General features: G+C 44.8%; 1 protein-coding gene across 1 annotated transcript in view; it reads right to left on the bottom strand.

Moving 5' to 3' along the window:
- Window positions 1-26302, bottom strand: part of KIAA1217 (KIAA1217 ortholog) — a 538230-nt gene that overhangs the window by 499200 nt on the left and 12728 nt on the right. The window contains exon 2 of the mRNA XM_084859061.1: window positions 1218-1340. Coding sequence (XP_084715187.1) covers window positions 1218-1340 — 123 coding nt within the window. The remainder of the gene's footprint in view (window positions 1-1217; window positions 1341-26302) is intronic.

The following is a 26302-nucleotide window of genomic DNA, read 5'->3' as shown; positions in this document are numbered from 1 at the left end:
TTGTGCAAATCTCTATTTGCACAAATTATGGCCAATACACAAAAAAATGCAGAAAAAAGTCCCCAGAGTTTGGGGGAAACCCACAGCTCGGCTCACAAATGCAATCCCGGTGATGGACACCCCTAATAGCAGGGATGGGCCAGGAAGCATGCAACATTGGGTGCATGGCTATGCATGGAGCCCTCTCCATGTGGATAACATGCGAAGGGGGCTTTTGTCAAAAGGTTTTTTGAGTTCAAATGTATAGGGTCTACTGAATCATCCCCACTACATATTTGCTGACAGTCCAAAAGAATTTTGGAAAGGTTATTATGCAGGACTCCTTTTTGCAGTGTCACGTGAATTCATCCTTTAACAGACGTGTTCTTCTATATATTTCACAATTCGGAATTTTAATAATACTTTCTACCAACATACCAGGGACTGGTTAGGCTAACAGGCCTGTAAATTCCTGTCTCCTTTTTTAAAAAAAACTGGCATTATGTTGGCTACCTTCAAATCATCCAGTATGGAAGACGATTTTAGTTTAAAAAAAAAAAAAGTTTAAGAGAAAATGTCACATTTGAGTTCTTAAAGAAAACATACATCTCCATCTTCAGCCTACACTAGCCAGAAGAAGCTTTGCTGCCTGGGTCGTCTAGGATTTGAGTTTGGCATTCTCCCAGACCACGCTGTGCATTCGTTCATTTCTCGCACTTCTGATTTCACACTGTAGCACCAAACTAGAAGTACAAAAGCTGCAACACAGCATCACTTGAATCCTAGAGACCTTTACCGGTAGGTAAAGATATTTTTGTTCAGACAGGCCTTTGGCATCTAAACTGGGTTGCTGTGGAAGGGGGTTTCAACCTGGTTTATTGTTATTTCTTTTTCTTGATGTGCTTTAATTGGGTTTTGAAATCTGTTTTTTGTTTCAGTTGTATTTTTGTTTTTATTGGAAATAACTGACTTGAGTGCCTTTTTCGGCAGAAAGGCAGCATAGAAATTTAATTAATAACTAAACGCATAGTCCTGTAAAACTCCAACACAAGGGGTTTCAATATAACTGATATGGAAAACTTCCAAACACTTGGCATTCAAATCTCCTACTGATTCCAACCAAGATTCACTATTGCTTAAAAGCCCAATGAAAGTCACCTTACTGATCACGAAAGTTAGCCTTCAAGAAGATTTGGTAAATTGTATTTTTTATACACTCTGCACATCTTTACACTTACCCAACTCCACGTAAGGGAAATCTAGACTCCAGCCAGATTGCCTGTTAACTCTGACATCAAGGCATGATGCATGATGGGGCATCACAACTGAATAGCATCTTGCTAGTTGAGATTTTGGGAGACCTAAAAACAGAAAAAAAAGTGAGTTTCTAATCAAAATGTAGAATGTTTGTTGTTGTTGTTGTTGTTGTTGTTGCTGTTTGTAATAGGTTCCTAGGACATTCCAAATACAGTTATGCTGCTCCATTTTACAGAAAGTTTTACAGGTGGCCTGTAAGAAAGCCAAGTTCTTATGTTTACACACAATGAAAGTTGCACTCCGTTTTGATCTTGGGAAGAGCATAACACCACTCACTTTAACCATGAGGAGTAACTTACAATTAAAAGACATATATAAAACAATGTAACCTATTTTTTCTTTTATTTTTAAACCTCATTTTAAGTTCAGAAAACATACAGATTTCTTGCAAAAGTGTCAACTAAAACTCACAGTATTCCACCAATTAAGAGACTGTAGGGGATTGAGGGAAATATGGTGTTACAACTGAGACTGTCAACAAAAATATGATATAATTTCTCATTCAAAATTACCACTTCTTCACATCCTTTTTAATACAATTGTTATATGGTTTAGTCACAGGAAATAGGTGTTGCAAACGAGTGCGGTGATAATCAGTTATTATATTCGAGCAAGCTGTCTTGTTCTGCGGTTGGATTACTTCAAAGAATCTGTCTCATTAAACTGTCAAGATGTAGTCACTAGCTAAAGCTAGTGACTGAAAAGAATACTCCTGAATAAAGTGTGGTTTGTAAGGATTATAAATAAGCTTCTAAGTGAATGGTTATGTGCTAACATTATATAGATAGATAGATAGATAGATAGATAGATAGATAGATAGATAGATAGAACTATTTATTATTCTCTGGAACAGAACCAGCACAATTTGAATATGAAAAAAGAATCACTATAAACGGACGCAGTAAATTAACATTAACGAAGCTGAATGGTCAGGCCTGTCTGCCAATCACCCCTGACTCCCCTCAAGAACAAATACCAAAGTGTGGAGTCACCATTCTTAGAATTCTTTACAGGCTTCTGCAGAATCTGATGCCCATTTCTATCTTGGTGTTCCTTTACATGTGTTAACAATACGAAAAAGCTGCGAGACACAGCCTGAGTGCTGGGCTTCCTGGGACTCTGGGAGGAACCAGGAACTAAGAGGGTTGCCACTTATGAATCGCCAAAAAAGGGGAAATGCATCACTAAAAAAAGGAGGACAAAAGAAGATGTGAATGTGTATAAATTTTGCATATGCTTAAACATATATGGCTGAATCCAATGGGGCGCTTACCCCTCCACCAATTCTGTTGCGCCCCACAGATTCTGTTGTGCAGATGGTGGGTCCCATCCCACCGATTCCGTTGCACAAGCAGGACGCACCACTTGTGCAAGAGAGATTTAGCGCTTCACAGAGAAAGCCCTGAAACACAAGTGGAAACACTCATTTCTTGATTGGGACAGGTTGGCGGAGCTCCCTTATGTGAGCTCCACCAACCTGCCCCATTCCAGAAACGAGCGTTTTTGTTTGTTTCCAGTTGCCCCCAGAAGCATTCAATCTTCATTCTGCAAGCGGTGGGCACTGCCTGCGGATGGGAATTGGTGGGGTGTAAGCGCCCCACTGGATTCAGCCGTATATGTATATCACCCGAAGGCCACATGGCAATAATGATTTAATAGGAAGGGGTGAGTTGTAGAATTTGCTTTGGTGGTTTCTAAATTCTATAAATTTTGAAATAAATATAATTTAAATAGAAATACAGTCTAGAAGGCTGAAACCAGATGACCTGTGCACCTGCCTGTTCAGTCTTCTGACCAACTGCCCGCTGGCGCTGGGCAACAGTTCTTATGGTTCATTATCTTTAAACTGGAAGTGGACAGCCTTCAAAGAGAGGACTGTCCTCTTTAAAGAGGTCACTTGGCCATTCTAGCACTAGTTAAGAGCAACAGCCTTTTCCTCCGGCCTGAGGAGAGAGAGTTCTGTAAAGCCTTTCCTGTTGGGTTAAAAATCAGAGTTTGTTTCATGCTCTAAGCAATCCCATAATCATGAAACCACAGGTCATGAAACCACAGGTCATGAAACCACAAAAGCAAATTCTACAACTCACCCCCTATTAAATCATTATTGCAATGTGGTCTTTGGATTCACACATACCCAGAGAAAAAATTACAGGTTTGGAGACTGGCATCTCAGAGAAAACACTCTATGTCAGTGGAAGCTGGTGGCTCCGAAGTCCATGGGGTGGTGAATCTGCTCCGGGTTTCAGTCAGAACAACTCAGAATTCTAAAGCAGCTATCCAAGGTATGGGAGCTCCTTAGATAGCTCCTTTTGAGTTCTGACTAGTTCTGACTGAAACCTGGAGCAGATACACTGCCCACTGACATCGGAGCCACCATCCTCCACTGTTCTATGATTGGGCCAAGTCAAGACACTTCCGTGGCCACAGGTGGCTTGAAGGCTACCTGAAGCTTGTCATGCTTCCAGGAAAGCCATTTAAACTGCCATCCCATAGCTGCCAATAAGAGAGCCATTGCCACCGGACTATAGCCAGCAGTTCTCCAACACACTCAAATCCACATGCCCCCTTCTCTCGAGACTGCAAAGAAAGCACACATCCCTGCTGCCAGGAAAACAAAGATGAGAGCAAACGGAAAAGACAAAGAGGAAGACAGGGAAGCACCAAAACAGCAGGGAAAGCCAAAAAGAGAGCACAGCAAGCCAAAACCTGACGCAGAATAAAGAATGCACTGATTTTATAAATGCATTAATTTTGCACCAGCTTGGAAGCTCAATTCTCCCTCTGCCTTCCTAGAGAAATGAAAACAAGCAGAGATTTTATCTCTTCTCTTTAAAATATGGCTTTTAACCGAGTGAGAGTATGAATGGAGAGAGAAAGAACCTGTGAAAGAGAGGAAGAAAATGAGATGGAGCCACTTGTACGAACTGGGACAGCCATTTTGAATGGCATACTGGGATCCATGGATATGGGCACAGGGCTGTGAGAGATTGTGGATGAGGTGAAATTAGTACTGCCAGGCAAGAAAAGGCAGGGAGATTGACAAGACTGCGCAGGCTCTCACACAGCAGGGGTGGGAAACCTCTTTCAGCCTCAGGGCCAAATTCAATTTTGGAGAGGCTGTCGTGGCCACATTCCAGTGGGGGCAGGGCTGAAGGCAAAAGGGATGTGGCCAAAAATACAAAAATAACATACATTTATTTCATCCTCAATATTGCACCAGGTGCTGCACAGCAGTGGTGGGTAGAAGGTAATCTCCAGTTGTTTGGGACTTCAACTCCCATAAGCCCCTGCAAGCATGGCCATGGTCAGGAATGCTGAGAGTTGAAATGCAAAACATCTGGAGAACTACTTTAGGAGCATAGGAAGCTGTCTTATACCAAGTCAGACCCTTGGTCCATCTAGCCCAGTATTGTTGACACTGACTGCCTTTGGCTCTCTAAGGTTTCTGGCAGGAATTTTTCCAGCTCTACCTGGAGATGCCAGGGTTTGAACCTGGGACCTCCTGCATGCAAAGCAGGTGCCCTGCTACTGAACCATGGCCCTTCCCTTCAATACTTGAAAGATTATCTCCTCCTACAAGAACCTGCCTGCACACTGCAGTCATCGCGGGAGACCCTGCTCTGTGTTCCTCTGAGGTTCAAAAGATGGAGATAAAGGAAAGGGCCATTTCATCATCAGCATCCAGATTGTGGAATTCTCTGCCCCAAGAGGCCCGATCGACCACTGAATTGGGAGTGCTCAGAAACCAGGTCCCTTAGGGTGGGGCCATAGCTCATTGGTAGAACACATGTTTTGTATGCAGAAGACTCCCAGCTTCAATCTGTGGTGTCGTCAGTCAAAAAGGACCAGGTAGCAAGTGATGGGAGACGCCTCTGCTGGAGAGGCCGGAGGGCCATCAGCAGTCAGAATAGACCATACTGGGCTAGATCGGGTGTGGGCAACATGTAGGCCAAAACATCTGGAGGGCCACAACTCCCATCATCCCTCAACCACTGGCAATGCTCGCTAGGACTGATGGGAGTTGTAGGCCAAAACGTCTGGAGGGCCACAAGTTGTCCACCCCTGGGTTAGATGGGCAAACAGTCTGACCTGATATGTGTGTTTAAGTCAAAACAACCTTGTTCACATGTCCATTTTATGGAACTGCATTTGAGGTCTCATTTCCTCCCAGTTTTGATTTTCCACTTTGGTTTGGCTGCTGTTTAGTTTTGTTATTACCACTGGTAGGCTCTTTGTTGCAAATTGTTTCATTGCTAGTAGATATCCATATAGTGAGCCAGGCTGAGGGTCCTACTGGGAATGAAAGTGTGAGGCTCTAAGTATTGATATATACTAGAAAAGATACAAAGGCAGATACCAAGGGGCAGAGGTATGGGGGAGAGAAAAGAACTGCAGAAAATGGATTGAGAGAAAGACCTGTAGGTAGAACTAAGCAAGCAGCAAATCCAGCAAGGAAGGAGGCAGCTCAGGAATACAATTCTAGTGTTTTGTGGATCTTAGGCCTAGACTGTGCTACTCCATTTGAAAATTGTGAGGTATGATTATGGAGCATCTTGCAAAGACCTGCCATGTGTATCCCAAGGCAGATGCCAATATTAGGAGAAAACCTCTGAACAATTTGACTTTTGGTCTCTTTACCACTGCACCCTTTTCCACAGTGCCCTTTCTAAGAAGGCACTAACAAAAGTCAAGCACAGGGCTATTTCATACAAAAAGGAGAGCAATACAACATTTATTTGACTGACCAAGCACAATTATATTACAGGTACAAAGACTGTCAATCTAAATTAGATGGTCACCCCCAATAAGGTCTGTTTAAACAAGAATAAACTTTGGCACTTTTAAACAATACTGTTTAAGACTTTAAAGCAGGGGTACTGGACTACGACTCCCATCATTCATTTATTTCACAGCATCCCTGACCATTGGGCATGTTCACAGAATCATAGGATCATAGAATAGTAGGGTTGGAAGGGGCCTACAAGGACACTGAGTCCAACCCCCTGCTCAATGCAGGAATCCAAGTCAGAGCATCCCTGACAGATGGCTGTCCAGCCTTGTCTTGAATGCCTCCAGTGTGGGAGAGCCCACTACCTCCCTAGGGAATTGGTTCCATTGTCGTATTGCTCTAACAGTCAGGAAGTTTTTCCTGATGTTCAGCTGGAATCTGGCTTCCTGTAACTTGAACCCATTATTCCGTGTCCTGCACTCTGGGATGATGGAGAAGAGATCCTGGCCTTCCTCTCTGTGACCACCTTTCAACTTGAAGAGCGCTATCATATCTCCCCTCAGTCTTCTCAAGGCTAAACATGCCTAGTTCTTTCAGTCTCTCTTCATTGGGCTTTGTTTCCAGTCCCCTGATCATCTTTGTTGGCTGGGGATGATGAGAGTTGAGTTCCAACAACAGCCAGAGGCTGCAGGTCCCCCCACCGCTGCTTTAAAAAGTGGAAAGGATGTCGTCTTAGCAGCAGCATCTACTTCTAAATCTTATTTGGATTCAGGAAAGACGCTGGTGGCAACAAAAAGCAGAAGACATAAGGTCATCTTCATCAAGAGCTCTTTTAGAAATACATGTTTGCAGGGAGTAGACAGGAGTGAGGAGAGAAGTGCATGAGTCAAAGGGGAACTGGAGATTAAAAGATAAATTGATTTTAGGCTGTATAGGCAGCATTTACATGATGGATAATGGGCAAAGGGCCATGTTTAAAAGTGCCTGCCATCAAGTTAACATAAAAAGGAAGTACCACATTCACCATGTCAGCAACCTGCATTCCTACTTGTTAGCACATTAACACTGGAAAAGAGTATCTGTGGACCTCTTGAAACGTACATTCCTTACAGATGGGTGTTTACATCAGTTTTCCTTACCAAGGTGAAAGGTTATCTGTGGTCATAGCAAGCAGCTGCTTATGATTTGGGCTGCATGCTATTCTTGGAAAAGCAACAGCTTTAAATGCATGCCAAATGTAACCACGTGTCCTTGATACGCTAGATCCAGTATGTCAAAAGTTCAAAGACAAAATATGCTTAGAGCTTATATATATATATATATATATATATATACACACACACACACACACACACACACACACACATATATATATATATATATATATATACATATAGCACAACCTGCCTATAGCACTGATTAATCTGACAAAGTGAAAACACAACATTTGGCATTCTGAAAAAGACTAGCTCAATACATTGCTATTGCTAATTACTCCTCATTTGGATGCAAGATATGCTTACACAGGAACAACAGTGAACTTAGTCTGAACTTTAAAGCAAGATATTATATATTTAATTAAGTGCATCGACCTATAAGAATGCCACAGTGGGGTTTATGAAGTCCTTTAATGTCAAAAGGCAAAGGATGAGACAAATGATATAGCATTTTTTTTAAGACACCATACTGAGGAGATTCTCTGAAATCTTCAGGTTTTCCAAGTCACTGACACCTCCTCTCTCACTGCTCCTTTGCAACATCTAAAACAGCTCTCAGAATTTTCCATGCCTCTTTGCAAGGAATGCTCCGGGAATATAAGCTGCCTTTTACCAAATCACATCATTCGTCTCTCTGTCCTACAGTCTACTGGCTGCAGTTCTCCAAAGATCTGACGTAGAGGTTGCTCTGAGCCCTGGTGCCTTACCTGGTGATGCTGGGAATTTAACTAATGGTGGAGTTAGATCATTTTAGACCCTGGACTTAATGTTCTTATGCCGTTGCCATCACCCCTCCCCCTTTTTTAGAGTGCCATGTACTTCAGCAGTGAAGCAGGCAACTAACATTTCACCTCTCCACACACACTCTCCTGCCATTTAGGGATGTTAGAGAATTTTGCCACGAATCTCGGGGAGGCCGAATGCCAGCGCATTTGGCCCCCCGAAATTGGTGGCGAAACGGTCTGCCCCCCCCGCCCCCCTGGGACAGGACTTATCTTGGGCGAATCCTCCTGGCGGCGGCGGCTCCAGCAGCAGTTTGGCAGCGGTTCAGTGGCAGCGGCCGGTCTTCTGGCCGGCTTCCGCCACCGCCATTTCCAGTAAAAAAAAAAAAAAGTGATAGGCTATGTAAAGATTTACGTAGCTTATCACGGCTAGATTTTTAAAAAACACCGTGATAGGCTACGTAAATGTTTACGTAGCCTATCACAGCTGAGTGAAAACAAAAACAAAAACGCGCGTACGCAAAACCGCGTAGACGCTACGCTATTTGCGTTCCCCTTATTTTTGCCGTAGTCTACGTAAATGTTTACGTAGACTAGACGTGCCAAAATAAGGAACGCAAATGGCGGCGCCCATGGGCGCCGCCATTTGCATACGCGCGGTTTTTTGTTTTTTTTTCCCACTCAGCCGTGATAGGCTACATAAACATTTACGTAGCCTATCACGGCTGACTGCAGGGACATAAACGGCGGCGGCTACAGCCACCACCATTTGCAGCCCAGCCGGCCAGGATTCGGGGGTGGAGGGATGGAGCGCCTCCCCCCCCCGGCCAGAATTTCGGGGGGGAGGGATGGCGCACCTCCCCCCCTGGCCAGAATTTCAGGGGGAGGGACAGAGTGCCTCCCCCCCACCGCGAATCAAATTTCGATACAGGTAAGAGACTTTCGTACATCCCTACTGCCATTACATGCTTTACAACTGTTTATACATTCCAGATATGTTAGGGGCGGTGGGGAACCCTGTATGCTAACACTGATTTTTTTTAAAAAAAGAAGAAATACTTTGAGCACATGCAGTTTCAAATTTTAAACTCATTTAAATAAAAAGAATATCATGACTACAGGAATAAAATGGAGCTTGCTTCTGCTGCAAAACACATACATTTGGGACTAAGAACCACCTTGTTGTAGAAAAGGATATTTTTTAAAGTAAAAATAATAAAATGTGCATATGGAATCATGTACCTGCGTAGTCAACTGCCCCCTGACCATAACAGTAAAACAAAAACATACCCATGCCAGCCCAGGTACTGACACTGGGCCTGTTTGCTACTGCCTCAACCATCTGCCAATCTCTCAGCGGTCATATTGGGGGAGAGGCTGAGTTGTGGGACCCTGGACTTTGCGCCCTACCAGTACCACTGGATTTAACCTGAGTCTTCAAAGCAATGGGCCCCACCGTGAACTATGGGGAATCTCTTCCTAACCGAAGAGAGAGGGCCCCATGTAACAATTCATGGGTTCTTTCTCAGGGGTTTTGAAAAGCTGTTGAAGCAGCTGGCTTGTGCATGGGACAAATCCCTAATTTCTTAATTGGAGTGGAGTGAAACTAGGGGCTGATTCACACCTGCATGGTCACCACTGTGAAATGTATGAACTGCTTCCAGTGAAAAGTATTGCATTTGAGCTAATCCAAGATGATAGAGATCAAATCACCAACATTTGCTGGATCATGGAGAAAGCAAGAGAATTCCAGAAGAACATCTATTTCTGCTTCATTGACTATGCAATAAGCCTTTGATTATGTGGATCACAACAAACTGTGGCAAGTTCTTAAAGAGATGGGAGTACCAGACCACCTTACCTGTCCCCTGAGAAACCTGTACGAGAGGCAGAAGCAACAGTAGCTAGAAGCAACAGTAAGAATTGGACACGGAACAACCGATTGGTTCAAAACTGGGAAAGGAGTACGACAAGGCTGTACATTGTCGCCCTGCATATTTAACTTATATGCAGAGTACATTATGAGAAACGCTGGGTTGGATAAATCACAGGTCGGAATTAAGATTGCCAGGAGAATTATCAACAACCTCAGATACGCAGACGATACCAGCCTAATGGCAGAAAGCGAAGAGGATCTAAACAGCCTCTTGTTGAGGGTGAAAGTGGAGAGTGCAAAAGCTGGTTTGAAACTCAACATTAAAAAAACGAAGATCATGGCATCTGGACCCATCACTTCCTGGCATATAGAAGGGGAAGAAATGGAAGCAGTGACAGATTTTACTTTCTTGGGCTCCAAGATCACCGCAGATGGTGACTGTAGCCATGAAATTAAAAGATGCTTGCTCCTTGGGAGGAAAGCTATGGCAAACGTAGACAGCATAGTAAGAAGCAGAGACATCACCTTGCTGACAAAGGTTCATATAATAAAAGCTATGGTTTTCTCAGTAGCAACGTATGGCTGTGAGAGCTGGACTATAAGGAAGGCTGAGCGCCGAAGAATTGATGCTTTCGAACTGTGGTGCTGGAGAAGACTCTTACGAGTCCCCTGGACTGCAAGGAGGTCAGATCAGTCCATCCTAAAGGAAATCAACCCTGACTGCTCATTGGAAGGACAGATACTGAAGCTGAAGCTCAAATATTTTGGCCACCTAATGCGAAGAGAAAACTCTCTGGAAAAGACCCTGATGCTGGGAAAGATTGAAGGCAAAAGGAGAAGGGGACGGCAGAGGATGAGATGGCTAGATAGCATCACCGATGCAATGAATATGAACTTGAGCACACTTCCGGAGAGAGCGGAGGACAGGAAGGCCTGGCGTGCTATGGTCCATGGGGTCACAAAGAGTCGGACACGACTTAATGACTGAACAACAACAACAAGAAGATGTTATGAAAGGTTTGTGTATTACGCAGTTGTGGTTCCACACATGCATGTCATCAAGGGATGGACATGGGAATGAACAACCCCCTTGTGAAACATCTATCCTAACAGAAAAATACCAAACTTCCTACTGCAAAATGAATAATGAACATATGATTACAATGGTATGTCCTATGACCTCTGTGTTACAAATGGCTGCATTCTCACATTCGCAGAGAGGGCCTGTAATAGTTACTGTAATAGTTTCCAGTCAGAGAAAGAACTTCCAGATACAAAAACAACATTTCCTCTTCTCTTAACCATGAGAAATCAGGAGCACTTCTTCTGACCACTTCTGTTAAAAAAATAAAAATAAAATAGAGCTGTGCACAAATGGCCTCTCAAAATTCTCCAGCCTATTTGTGGGCAGAGAAACTGGGGGCACAATTTCACCAAATTTCTTCTAGGGGAGAAGAAATTCTCCAACAGTTTCTCACAGAAAGGGCTCACTATTGGAAGGGGTTGTAGCACAGGTTCTTCCTTTTTTCTTAAGGGTTTTGGGTTTATTACACTGCTTCTGGAGGTGGCAACAGCATCAACTGTGTTGAGGCTTCCACTTTTTTGAGGCAGAATTTTAAATTTATTTTGGTGGTCTTTTTCAGCTTAACTAATCACTGTTAGGTGGCTGATGGTGCTGTGTGTGTTTTCCCTCTATATTACACATCTTTCCATTGCACTGCAGCCTCCCAGGCCACCTGCACTTTCTGAACTGTAAAAGCCTGATGGGAGGAATTGCCTCATGACGTCTTCCTCACGACGGCTTTAACTGAAGTGTGAGAAGGCGAGGACACTACAGGCTGCCACAGAGATTATTGACAACGACAGACAGGACACTCTTGCACACTCCTCAACAGCTTCATAAGTAAGGTAAGCACGAGAACCACAAACCCAACCAATGAGAATTTCTCCAGAATTTCTCCTCCTCTGAATTTCTTTTTGAAAGCAATTTCTTTTCTATCAAATTGAATGAGAATGGTTGAAAAAAATGTGGGAGAAAATTTTGCCACAGCACTAAAAAAAATCCCCCTCCCTCCCCTTTTCAACATTAGCCATGATTTACACAGGGGTGTTGAACCTTTTTCAGTCAAAGGGCCAAATTCCATTTCAGAGGCACTCTTGGGGGCTGTATTCCAGTGGTGGGCAGGGCTGAAGACAAAATGGGCAGAGCCAAAAACACCAAACATACCAGCATATATTATCTTACAGCTCTTACTTCAAGCCTTAGGCATGTCAACCTTTTAGAATGGGGTGGAAAACTATGGAAAACTGCACAAAAGCCAAGAACCCCCCACCACCACCAAATGATCAATGGTTTGGGAAAGGGGATGTGGCCATCTGGCAAACCCTGAAGAACTGGATTGGGATCCCTAGATTTGGCCCCCGGGCCTGAGTTTCTACAGTCCTGATTTAGCATTATGCCTTACCAAGTTCAGAGCTAACCAGCTTAAAATCTCAGCTTCAAACTCTTGTTCAAAGCTAACCATAGTTAGCATTAACCTATGCACAGATATAAACCAAGATTGATGTGGAAAAGGGAAATTGCATGAGAGGGGGGAAGAGGCAGCGTGTAAGGCTACGAGGTGCACCTAGTCTCTTGAAGTGACTATTACAATGTTCTGAACTTTTATGTCTGCATTGTGCCATAGTGGAAGGACCTCTCAATCATGGTTACGAGAGATCAGGAGCAGACTGCGGAACTGCACATAGTTAAGCACCCCCATTACATTTGCACTGCCTCTAATGCTTCAGTAATGGACTTTTCCCTTCATATTTAAAAACATTAGGTACCTTGCAGTCCTCAAGTATTCCTTTAATAATAATCTTGAGTGGGGGGTCTTTCAAAACCTTCTTCATCAAGTAATTAAATTTTATCTTTTCTGCTACTTAACATAAATTAATTTACTCTGAAAGTTTAAAAATGGTAAAGTCTACTTCCCCATTCAGATGAGATGTGCATCAAATATTTCCTTCAGGATTATTCCTCTTTAATATAGAAGTTATCAAAACCAATGAGGGAGAAAAAGATAAGATGCAGCTCTGCTTCCATATTTTACAGCATCATACTTGTACATCTAATACACACTCAATCAAGCTTAACCTTATTTAATGCCCTTGACAAATACCTCTTCAGAATTTTTAACACACCAGGCAAACACATGAAATATTGAAGCAAAATCTCCCTAATACCAACCAAAAGACAGACAGACACACACACACACACACACACACACACAGCAAACCCATCCTCAGCTGAAGTGTAGACTTTGTTCAGCCTTGTAGAATGAGACCATTGTTTTGTACTCTGAACATAGCAGTCTTGCCCCAGTAACCTTTAAAATTCCTTTCCCTGTGGAAAACAGCACTGATTTTACAGCACAGGGTGACAAACACAAGCAGGAAAAGCTCATCACACTCATTGAAGGCCAAACATTGGTTTGTGGATCTCAGGGGTGAGGAACTTGTGGCCCTCCAGATATTGTTGGACTCCAAATCCCATCAGTCCCAGCAAGCACAGCCTTGGTTGGGATTGGATCCACAGACCAACAACATCTGGAGGAACACAGGTTCTTCATCCTTCGTGTATATCAGAGGTGGGAAACCCTAGGCCCATGGGCCAAATTGGGGCCACCAGGGGGCCAAATTGGGGCCACCAGGGGGCCAAATCGGGGCCACCAGGGGGCCCCAGTTAGCCATGCCTCCTTCCCCTGACCTCGCCTCCTTCCCCCACCCCTCTGACCATCAATCATTTCATGGTTTCCTTGCTTTTGTGCACTTTTCCCCCATTCTAAAAGGTTGAAATACCTCTTCTAAAGCTAGGTTACTGCCAATAAGAGCTTTAAGATAAAATATGCTGGTATTTTTGGCCCCACCCCTTTTGGCTTGCAGCCCCGCCCACCACTGGAATGCAGCTCCCAACAGTTCCTCCAAAATAGAATCCAGCCCTTGGGCTGAAAGAGATTCTCCAGCCTTAGTGTATGTCATGCCATGATATGTGAACAGAGGAGAGGCACCTGAAAGAATTAAGACGTACAACCAACTATTATTATGTATTACATGTATACTGGACCCTTCCCCCAAAGACCCATTCCCCAAGGTGGTTCTTCTCCCCTTCCCCCACATGTTATCTCACAACCACTCTATGAAGTAGGTTAGGGTGAAAGGTAAGGATTGGGCCAAGGTCACCCAGCGAACATCATGGTAGGGACTGATTGACTGATTGACTCAATTTATAACCCACCTATATACAAATACTCTAGGTGGTGTACAAAGTTAAAAACAATTTAACAAAAAAACCCTACAATAAAAACAATACAGCATAAAAACAGTATGTAACAGTCAACAAAGAGGAGTGAGCGTTCTAAAAGGGGAAGGCCTGCTGGAATAATAGAGTCTTCAATTCCTGCTTTAAAACCTTCAAAGAGGTCAGCAGGTGCATTTCAACCGGCAAGTCATTCCACAACTGAGGGGTGGCAAAGGAAAAGGCCTTCTTGCATGTGGCTGCTAATCTCACATTAGACAGCCACAAGAGATAACCCTCAGAGGACCTTAGGTGGTGGACTGGGACACAGGGGATTAGAAACTGGGATTCCCCAGATTTTGGTCAATGCTAGTTTGGATTGTGTTTTATACGGTTTTACTATTTATCAATTTATATTTATATGGCCACTCAATAACAAATGTTCTCTGGGCTATTCACAGATGGTTAAAAGTATAAAATACAACATTAAAATACAATATCAAAACTGTAGAAAGAAGCATAAAAATTGTTCCTTCCAGCAGAGGAAGAAATGAAAATGGATAGTGTGGATATACAATAAAAACACAAAATCATTTAAGCCCAAATCCCTTAAAAAAAATTAGTTAGAAGGCCGGGGTGAATAAAAAAGATCTTCATAACTGTTTTGTTCTCTTTTTTGAACCATTGATCACTGATATTTTGGGTTCTAAATTTTAAAACTCAAAATATCTGATCATTGTCACTCCACATGCTGGTGGAAGACTTCTGCCAGCAGAACAGGGAGAGAGATAACTTTCAGCAATTCTCCCACCCCCAGTGTATCCCCTGTGCCTCCTTCCCCTGCCCGCAATCTGCTCCAAAGGGTCAGCTTACTCAAACTAGCATGTATTGCATGCATCTTATTTCAAATGCCTGATTGAGGGTGAAATCCTATACATGTTTGTACAGAAAACAGCATGCTGGGAGTTGTGGGACATTTTTCTGTCTAAATATGCATAGGATTGCACCCACAGAATCTGTGCTCCCAATGTAGTTTTAAAAACAGCATGCCATCCTATGCAGGTAACTTCTTAAAAACACCATTGTTGAGTATAAACCAAACTTAGCTGAATCTTGTAAAAAAATCATCATCATTATCCCATGGGACCCTATAACACTGTTTGCACTTATTTTAAACCATCCTGGAAATTTTGAATTAAAGGGTGGTATTTGTTGTTGTTCAGTCGTTCAGTCGTGTCCGACTCTTCGTGACCCCATGGACCATAGCATGCCAGGCCTTCCTGTCCTCCGCTCTCTCCGGAAGTGTGCTCAAGTTCATATTCATTGCATCGGTGATGCTATCTAGCCATCTCATCCTCTGTCGTCCCCTTCTCCTTTTGCCTTTGATCTTTCCCAGCATCAGGGTCTTTTCCAGGGAGTTTTCTCTTCGCATTAGGTGGCCAAAATATTGGAGCTTCAGCTTCAGCATCTGTCCTTCCAATGAGCACTCAGGGTTGATTTCCTTTAGGATTGACTGATTTGACCTCCTTGCAGTCCAGGGGACTCGTTAAGAGTCTTCTCCAGCAACACAGTTCGAAAGCATCAATTCTTCGGCGCTCAGCCTTCCTTATAGTCCAGCTCTCACAGCCATACATTGCTACTGGGAAAACCATAGCTTTGATTAGACGGACCTTTGTCGGCAAGGTGATGTCTCTGCTTCTTACTATGCTGTCTACGTTTGCCATAGCTTTCCTCCGAAGGAGCAAGCATCTTTTAATTTCATGGCTACAGTCACCATCTGCGGTGATCTTGGAGCCCAAGAAAATAAAATCTGTCACTGCTTCCATTTCTTCCCCTTCTATATGCCAGGAAGTGATAGGGCCAGATGCCATGATCTTCGTTTTTTTTAATGTTGAGTTTCAAACCAGCTTTTGCACTCTCCACTTTCACCCTCAACAAGAGGCTCTTTAGATCCTCTTCGCTTTCTGCCATTAGGGTGGTATCATCTGCATATCGGAAGCTGTTGATAATTCTCCCAGCAATCTTAATTCCGACCTGTGATTCATCCAACCCAGCGTTTCTCAAGATGTACTCTGCATATAGGTTAAATACGCAGGGTGATAATATGCAGCCTTGTCGTACTCCTTTCCCAGTTTTGAACCAATCGGTTGTTCCATGTCTGGTTCTTACTGTTGCTTCTTGACCCTCGTACAGGTTTCTCAGGAGACAGGTAAGGTGGTCTGGTACTCCCATCTCTTTCAGAATTTGCCACAGTTTGTTGTGATCCACACAATCAAAGGCTTTAGCATAGTCAATGAAACAGAAATAGACGTTTTTCTGGAATTCTCTTGCTTTCTCCATGATCCAGCATACATTGGCGATTTGATCTCTAGTTCCTCTGCCTCTTCGAAACCCAGCTTGTACTTCCGGTAGTTCTCGGTTCGCATACTGCTGAAGCCTAGCTTGTAGGATTTTGAGCATCACCTTGCTGGCATGTGAAATGAGCGCAATTGTGCGGTAGTTTGAACACTCTTTGGCGTTGCCCTTCTTTGGAATTGGAATGTAAACTGACCTTTTCCAGTCTTACGGCCACTGTTGAGTGTTCCAAATTTGTTGGCATATTGAATGCAGCACTTTAACAGCATCATCTTTTAGGATTTTAAATAGCTCAGCTGGAATACTGTCATCTCCGCTAGCTTTGTTGTTACTAATGCTTCCTAAGGCCCACTTGACTTCACTCTCTAGGATGTCCGGCTCAAGTTCAGTGACCGCACTATCATGGCTATCAGGGACATTAAGATCTTTTCTATATAGTTCTTCTGTGTATTCTTTCCATCTCTTCTTAATCTCCTCTGCTTCTGTTAGGTCCCTGCCTTCTTTGTCCTTTATCATGCCTGTCACGTTCCCTTGAGATCTCCAATTTTCTTGAAGAGATCTCTAGTCTTTCCCATTCTGTTGTTTCCCTCGATTTCTTTGCATTGTTCATTTAAGAAGGCCTTCTCGTCTCTCCTTGCTATTCTCTGGAACTTTGCATTCAGTTGGATGTATCTTCCCCTTTCTCCCTTGCTTTTCACTTCCCTTCTTTCCTCAGCTACTTGGAAAGCCTCATCAGACAGCCACTTGGCTTTCTTGCATTTCTTTTTCTTTGGGATGGATTTCGTTGCTGCCCCCTGAACAATGTTACGGACCTCCGTCCATAGTTCCTCAGGCACTCTGTCTATCAGGTCTAATCCCTTAACTCTATTCCTCACCTCCACTGTATATTCATAAGGGATATGACTGAGGTCATACCTGAATGGTTTAGTGGTTTTCCCTACGTTCTTCAATTTAAGCCGAAATTTTGCAACAAGAAGCTCATGATCTGAGCCACAGTCAGCTCCAGGTCTTGTTTTGACTGACTGTATAGAGCTTCTCCATCTTTGACTGCAAAGGACATAATCAATCTGATTTCGATATTGACCATCTGGTGATGACCATGTGTAGGGTCGCCTCTTGTGCTGTTGGAAAAGAGTGTTTGCTATGATCAGCGTGTTCTCTTGGCAAAACTCTATTAGCCTTTGTCCTGCTTCATTTTGTACACCAAGGCCATGCCTGCCTGTTCTCCCGGTGATTTCTTGACTTCCTACTTTAGCATTCCAATCCCCTATGATGAAGAGGACATCTTTTTTTGGTGTTAGTTCTAGAAGGTGTTGTAGGTCTTCATAGAACCGATCAACCTCAGCTTCTTCGGCATCAGTGGTTGGGGCATAGACTTGAATGACTGTGATGTTGAATGGTTTGCCTTGGATTCGTACTGAGATCATTCTATCATTTTTAAGCTTGTACCCCAGTACTGTTTTTCCCACCCTTTTGTTGACTATGAGTGCTACTCCATTTCTTCTAAGGGATTCTTGCCCACAGTAGTAGATATGATGGTCACCTGAATTAAATTCGCCCATGCCTGTCCATTTTAGTTCGCTGATTCCCAAGATGTCGATGTTCAATCTTGCCATCTCATGTTTGACCACCTCTAGCTTACCTTGATTCATTGATCTGACATTCCAGGTTCCTAAACAATATTGTTCTTTACAGCATCGGACTTTCTTTTCACCACCAGACACATCCACAGCTGAGTGTCCTTTCGGCTTTGGCCCAGCCGCTTCACTCTTTCTGGCGCTACTTGGAAATACCCTCTGCTCTTCCCCAGTAGTATATTGGACACCTTCCGACCTGAGGGGCTCATCTTCCGGCGTCATCTCTTTTAGCCTTGTGATACGTTCCATGGGGTTTTCTTGGCAAGAATACTGGAGTGGGTTGCCATTTCCTTTTAAATAAATCAATATAAATAAATGAATATTCATCTGAGGCCCTAGCTCGTATTCCTTCGGTTTGACATTCCACCTCACCCCCATGTTTCTCTCTAAACTAGGGATATACAAAAATCACTTACCTGTTCGCTGATTATGCTGATGGGGGGGGAGGCATTCCATCACTCCCCCCGGAATCCTGGATGGGGGGGGAGGTGCTCCATCCCTCCTCCCCCGGAATCCTCCTTGGCCAGCTGTGCTCCGCGGCAGCTCTGCGGAGCAGCCGGCCAGGCCCAGCCAGGTCAGAGCCGTCCGCAGCCGGATTTCCAGCCGCAGAGAGCTCTGGGGGGGGGGGAACCATGTACGCAAATGGCGGCGGCTACGGCCACCACCATTTGCGTTGCTTATTTTTGAACTCTTAATCTACATAAATATTTACGTAGACTAAGACGGCGAAAAGAAGGGGAACGCAAATAGCATAGTGGACGCTATTTGCGTTCCCCTTATTTTCGCCGTCTTAGTCTACGTTATTATTTACTTAAACTAAGATGGCCCAAAATAAGGAACGCAAATGGCGGCGGCCATAGCTGCCTCCATTTGCGTACGCCTTTTTTTTTTTTTTTACCTAGTCGTTTTAGGCTACGTAAGTTTTTTTTTTTTTTTACCCAGACGTTTTAGGCTATGTAAAAACTTACGTAGCCTATCACGTGGGTGTAAAAAAAACCAAAAAAAACCTGCAAATGGTGGCAGCGGCAGCCGGTCGGAAGACCAGCCGCCAAAGCCGCTGCCGGAGCCGCCGCCACCCGGAAGATCCACCCCAGGTAAGTCTCGTCCCGGGGGGATCCGTGGGGGGGGCGGGGGGTAGCAGGCCGTTCCACCACAGATTTCGGGGGGCTGAATGCACTGGCATTCGGCCTCCCCAAGATCCGTGGCGGAATTCTCTGCCATCCCTACTCTAAACACTTCCAAAAGGTCAGGGAAGGAGGAATAAGAACTGAGAACAATTCACACAACATGCATAAAGAGTTGGATCCGCACTTAGTCATGACTAACTCAAGTCTCATTGATTTCAACTGGTCTACCCATAAGTATGGCTAAGTCTGTATCCAAGCCAGAAACTTTGCCGAAGATTAAGTTATCAGTAATTAATAATGATTTTTAGAAGCCGTTTTGAAATTGTTCCACAGATTTAATAGTCAATTGATTTGTCTGCTGGGTTTATGTGATTAGCATAAAGATCAAACCTGTTGATAAGCAGCTTTTGTGTCATTCTACTAAAGTGAATGCTTCAAGATTCCTTGGCCAGATCCTCTTTGGACCAGTCAAATTCCCAACCCTTGGAGAGAGGTAGAAGGCAGAGCAGCCATTAGTGCTACATTGTGTTTCTGTTGCACAACATTATTAGGAGCTCTTATTCATTTCCGTAGGGGGCAAGTTCTAAATCTAAAAGAGAAAAAGGGAACAGAGAGAGAGACAGAGCAAGATCTACATGCAACCTCCCCAAACCAATGCCCCCCAGATGTGTTGGACCACAACTCCCATCATGTTGGCTGGGTGTGATGGGAATTGTAGTCCAACACATTTGAAGAGTGCCAGGTTGGGGAAGGCTGCCTTAGAACAACCATACATGGGTCTCTCCAAGACCCTCAGATTTCCTACGGGCTGAAAATCGAAAGCCTTAAAAGCAGCCTTTATAGCACTGCCATATTTTAAGTGCAGAGCTCTCCGCCTCACTCCTAGAAGAAGAGCTACGAATCTTAAAGAGACTATAGCTCCTTAAAGCTAGAAGAAAGAGTGGGAGAACCATATGTGAATTACTACCAAGAGGGCAGCCCTATTGCAGAACCTTGCCATATAAATGACTATGGCTGACTTAGTTTCTTTTAAAATTTAAGGGCCAAGCTACCTGCAACACTGGAGCACCATATTTGTAGCTCCCAACATAATTCTTTTTGTAAAAGCAACTGTGCCTCCTGCCCTGATTTGGATCAGGGCCACAACTTGGGGGGGGGGGGTCCTCTGACTTGTTTTCCAGTGCCATGGCTCCTGTCCACATCACCTCCCCTGGAGATGCTGTTAGCTACAGAGAAGAAAACGTGCTGGTTTAAAGAATGACAACTCGTTCCCCTTTCCATAGCTAATAACATCACTTAGGGTGGGGTGGGAAGTCTGGATTGGGGCCACAGTACAGAGAGAAAAGGTGAGATCTCCCCTAACCCTGATCCAGATTGAGGGGTTCTGGCTGAATTACAGTGGGAGCATCAAATACAACTCTAACATAACAGGCATTTTGGCTCTTACAGCCTCAACTGCCTAAGTGCTACAATTCAGGACATGGAATAATGGGCTCAAGTTACAGGAAGCCAGATTCTGGCTGAACAACAGGAAAAACTTCCTGACTGTTAGAGAAATATGACAATGTAACCAATCACCTAGGGAGGTGGTGGGCTCTCCCACACTGGAGGCGTTCAAGACGAGGCTGGACAGCCATCTGTCAGGGATGCTCTGACTTGGATTCCTGCATTGAGCAGGGGGTTGGACTCGATGGCCTTGTAGGCCCCTTCCAACCCTACTGTTGTATGATTCTATGATCAGTGGAGGCTAGTAGCTCCAATGTCAGTGGGGCGGCAAATTCACTCCGGGTTTCAGTCAGAACTTGTGGAGCACCTTGGATAGCTCCTTTATTTATTATTTATTTATTTAATTTATTAATCGCCCATCTGGCTGGTCACCCAGCCACTCTGGGCGATGTACAGCATATAATAAAACAGTTTAAAACAATAAAATTCTACATTAAAACATCGTATTTCTAAAAATGCCCTAATCCACCCCAAATGCCTGCCTGAACAACCACATTTTTAATGCATGGCGGAAGCTCATTAAAGAGGGGGCATGGCGGAGTTCCCTAGGGAGGAAGTTCCACAGAGTGGGGGCCACCACAGAAAAGGCCCTCTCCCTCGTCTCCACTAGTCTAGCTGTCCTGGCTGATGGGACAGAGAGAAGGCCATCCGAGGCTGATCTTGTTAAGTGGCCTGTCTGGTGTTGCTGGAGACGCTCCTTAAGATAGGTTGGGCCGGAACCATATAGGGCTTTAAAGGTCAAAACCAACACCTTGAATTTGGCCCAGAAAACAACTGGTAACCAGTGCAACTCCTTCAGCACTGGAATGATGTGATCTCGCCGGCGGCTGCCTTTAATCAGGTGAGCCGCCGCGTTCTGTACCAGCTGCAGTTTCCAAACCGTCTTCAAGGGTAACCCCAAGTAGAGCGCATTACAGTAGTCTAAACGAGAGGAGACCAGGGCATGTACTGCCGATGGGAGCAGATGGTCGGGAAGGAAGGGGTGCAGCCGCCGTATCAGATGGAGTTGATACAGTGCTGTCTGGCTCACAGCTGACACCTCAGCCTCCATGGACAGCTGGGAGTCCAAAATGACCCCCAGGCTGCAGACCTGGTCTTTCAAGGGTAGCCATACCCCATTCAACACCAGGTCACCATCCCCCAGCCTCCTCTTGTCTCCCACCAAAAGTACCTCGGTCTTGTCAGGGTTCAGCTTCAGTTTATTCCTCCCCATTCAGCCACTCACCGTCTCCAGACATTTGGACAGGGATTCTACAGCCAACCTTGGTGAAGATTTGAACAAGAGGTAGAGCTGTGTGTCATCCGCATATTGATGACACCGCACCCCAAACCTCCTGATGATAGCCCCCAGAGGCTTCACATAGATGTTAAATAGCATCGGGGAGAGGATGGAACCCTGTGGCGCCCAAGTGAGTGGCCATGGGTCCGAAACCTCCTCTCCCGGTGTTACCCTTTGGTACCTGCCGGAGAGGAAGGACTGGAACCACCGCAATATGGTGTCTCCAATGCCCAACCCCTCCAGGCGGTCCAGGATACCATGGTCAATGGTATCAAAAGCCGCTAAGAGGTCGAGGAGAACAAGGAAGGAGCATTCACCCCTATCCAGAGCCCTCCCCATAACATCCATCAAGGCGACCAAGGCCGTTTCTGTCCCATGCCCAAGCCTGAACCCGACTGAAATGGGTCTAGATAATCAGTTTCTTCCAAGTGTGCCTTTAACTGCATTGCCACCACCCGCTCAATCACCTTGCCCAAAAATGGCAGATTTGAGACTGGGTGAAAGTTGTTCAGAACTTGAGGATCCAAGGAGGGCTTCTTTAAGAGCGGTCTTATCACTGCCTCCTTGAGGGCTGATGGCATCACTCCCTCCTCAAGGGAGGCGTTCACCACCGCCCTGATCCCCTCACCCAGTCTCTCTCTGCAGCCCATAATGAGCCAAGATGGGCAAGGATCAAGTAAGCAGGTGGTCGGCCTTACAGATGAAAGCACCTTGTCCACTTCATCAGGAGGAAGAAGCTGGAACCAATCCCACAAAACCAGTTTGCCACAGGCCGCCTCTTGCTCACTAACTGTATCCACAGGGTGAGGAGTAACACTCCTAATCTGATCAATTTTATCCACAAAGTGCCTTGCCAAGGCCTCACAGGAAGCCTTAGAATGCTCCAGCGGTTCTGGAGCCACTGTGAAGAGAGGCTTCCTCCCTCTACCCCCTCCCTTTCTCCCTTCCTCTGAAAGTCCAGATGCACCTGCATTTCAGGAGCAAGCCTCATTGAGCACAATGTGAGTTACTTCCAAGTAGACACACATATGCTTATGCTGGGAAAGGAGGGGGGAGAACACAAAGAGGGAAACCAGCCCCCATTTTAACCCAGAGACCTCACTGACCACTATGGGAGTTACTTCTGAAGAGGCAATAACAGACTTGTTGGGGGAAAGAGAGCAGTAAACACAAAGACAGAAACCAGCCCCCATTGTAACCTGCAGGATTTCTATAACAAAGCTGTGAATTACTTTCTTCCTAAGGCAATTCATCGGAGCCTCGTAATCCCGCTTGGGCGCTTAATCACACTTAAAGAATTGGCCTTTAAAGTGTGCCATTTCAATTGAGGGGGAATCTCTGTAAGTTCTGATGTGGGCATTCAAAGGCAAGCCTCATCAACCACAATGGGAGTTACTTCTGAGGAGACACTAATGGGTCTCTTGTGGGAAAGAGATGGAAACTAGCCCCCATTTTAAAGCACAGGATCTCTATATGGAAGCTGTGAAGAAGTTACATCCTAAGGCAAGGGACCAGAGCCTTGAGATCACAATCACATTTAAGGAATTGAGGACTTTGATATGTGCCGTGTCAACTGAGGACTTCTCTGTCATTTCTGTGGTCATTGAGAGGGCAAGTCCCATTCAGCACAATGGGAGAAAATACCCCTTGACTGGGGTCACGGGCTGTGTTCTGGTGCTTATTTTCAATGATGTTTTAAAAGTTGGTCCCTCGGCATCCTGCTCCAAAATGGCAATGAAACTTCGGGAAAACAGGGAGGGAAAGGCTTGGGTCACTGAGGTCAGAGCAACACACCCACAGAGGCCAGGCTACATGCCCCATGGGCAGGACTATGATACCAAACCCAGTGTGGTTGTGGAAACAGATCAGTAATGGAACCAAAGTAAGCTGGAAAAGTTGGACTATAACCAGTCTCAGAAGAAGCGGTTTTTCTGCGTTAAAATGCGGGGCTGGTGCTGAATGGCCACAATGTCTAGGGATGTACGAAAGTTCCGCCACGGATCTCGGGGAGGCCGAATGCCAGCGCATTCGGCCCCCTAAAATCGGTGGCAGAACGGCCCGCCACCCCCCCGGGATGGGACTTACCTGGGGCGGATCTTCCTGGTGGCGGCAGCTCCGGCGGCAGCTCCGGCAGCGGTGCGGCAGCTGTGGTGGCCGGTCTTCCAACCAGCTGCCGCCACCGCCATTTCCAAGTTTAAAAAAAAAACATGATAGGCTACATAAAGATTTACGTAGCCTATCACGGCTAAATTTTAAACAAACACTGTGATAGGCTATGTAAATGTTTACGTAGCCTATCATGGCTGATTAAAAAAAAAAAAAGCGCGCACGGAAATGGTGGCGCCCATGGGCGCCGCCATTTGCATTCCTTATTTTGGCACATCTTAGTCTACGTAAACATTTACATAGACTAAGACGGCGAAAATAAGGGGAACACAAATAGCTTAGATGCTACGCTATTTGCGTTCCCCTTATTTTCGCCATCTTAGTCTACGTAAATGTTTATGTAGACTAAGACATGCCAAAATAAGGAATGCAAATAGCGGTGCCCATGGGCACCGCCATTTGCATACGCGCTTTTTTTTTTCTTTTTAATCAGCCGTGATAGGCTACATAAACATTTACGTAGCCTATCACGGCTGACTGCAGGGATGCAAACGGCAGCGGCTACGGCCGCCGCCATTTGTGCCCCTACTAGCCAGCAGCCAGATGTCCGGCTGCTGGCAGAGCCGGCCGGCGGCTCCGCAGAATCGCTGCAGAACACAGCCGGCCGGCCAGGATTCCGGGGGGGGAGGAACGGAGCGCCTCCCCGCCCTGGTGAGGATTCCGGGGGGAGGGACGGAACGCCTCCCCCCGCACCATCAGCCTAATCCCCAAAAGGTAAGTGATTTTCGTACATCCCTAACAATGTCATGGAAACACAGAAACCTCACCACACAGCCAGGTTGGAGTAAATTGCTGGTGGAAACACAGCCCTGGTGAATGTTGCCTGTTTGCTCATTCACCACCAGGGTCCATAGCCAGTCATCGCTGGCTCTGTGCTTCACAAGATCTCCACCCTTCACAAACCACTCAGGTTGGTGACAATGTGGAAGATGCCTCCCCATCACAGAAGGGCACCCCTGGATCCAGTGCATAAGTCTCTCCCATAGTAACTGCTTGTCATCTGTTGGTCCTACAAAGCTGTGTATGCAGGTACACAAATTACTAGCTTGCTCCATCAGTATTCAATGTGATCACATTGGAAATACAAAATTAAAAAGCACAAAAAACACATATGTGCAAGAGCTAACCACACTTTCGACACAGTCCCTAGTTAATAAATATTTTGTGCTAATAAGCAGGAAAATGAGTTAGAAGTTCTGTACAGCAAACAACTACAGCAGTTACATATAGTGCAAGGATGGTTTAATTGCCTTCATAGAGATTAGCTGCTTCTGCACTCTGCAATAGCTATTTCTCAAAAGATAATCACATAACAAAGTTGAACAGAGAGTGAAAGCAAACAACCAAGCTTTCTCCCTAATTAGTGACAACTTTTTATAGTCAAATGGTGCAAATTGCCACATATAGTTACAAAAATCCCAGAGGAAAAAATCAGCAGTAAAACAAAGTGACATCAAAAAACTGTTCCAGAAAACCAAGGGGTTGGATCCAGGATTAGTCAGAACAGACCCACTGAAATACATGGGACTTAAGTTAATCATGACTAACTTAAATCCCATTTACTTTAGTGGGTCTACTCTAAATTTGTCTAAGCCCAACTCCAACCCCTCATAACTATTTACATCAGCCTTCCCCAACTTGGTAGCTTCCAAGTTGTATTGGACTACAAACCACATCATTCCATACTGGCTGGGGGTGGTGAGAGTTGTAGCCTAATATATCTGGAGGGCAACAGGCTAGGGAAAGAGTGACGTGCCCCCTCCCAAATAAAGACTTCTTAGTACACTTTTCAAATACAGCATGGAAGTTAGGCCTCCTAAGCACTTTTTCTCTAACTGGCAAGTACACTGGAGTAATCAAAGAAAAATCCAGAGTGATTGCACTACAATGGAAGCATGGATGCAAGCACTGCAAAGTAGCTTGTGCTGTTGTATCCACAAGTCTAAAACAAGAAGTCTATGGCTTTTTGTGCCTTCTATTTCAGTTCAATAACTTAAGTGTTCCTTCAGGCAACTGTGCTTGCTTCTACTTTGTGTATGGTGCTGTCAGAAGCTTTTGAGCCATATAAGAGGCCACTCTCAAACATATACTATGATGCACTCAGAAGCTTCTT

This window comes from Heloderma suspectum, chromosome 5 (genome assembly GCF_057233095.1).
Source record: "Heloderma suspectum isolate Gila_16-S chromosome 5, 16-S_ref, whole genome shotgun sequence".
NCBI lineage: Eukaryota > Metazoa > Chordata > Lepidosauria > Squamata > Helodermatidae > Heloderma > Heloderma suspectum.
This window is presented reverse-complemented; position numbering and strand designations above follow the sequence as displayed.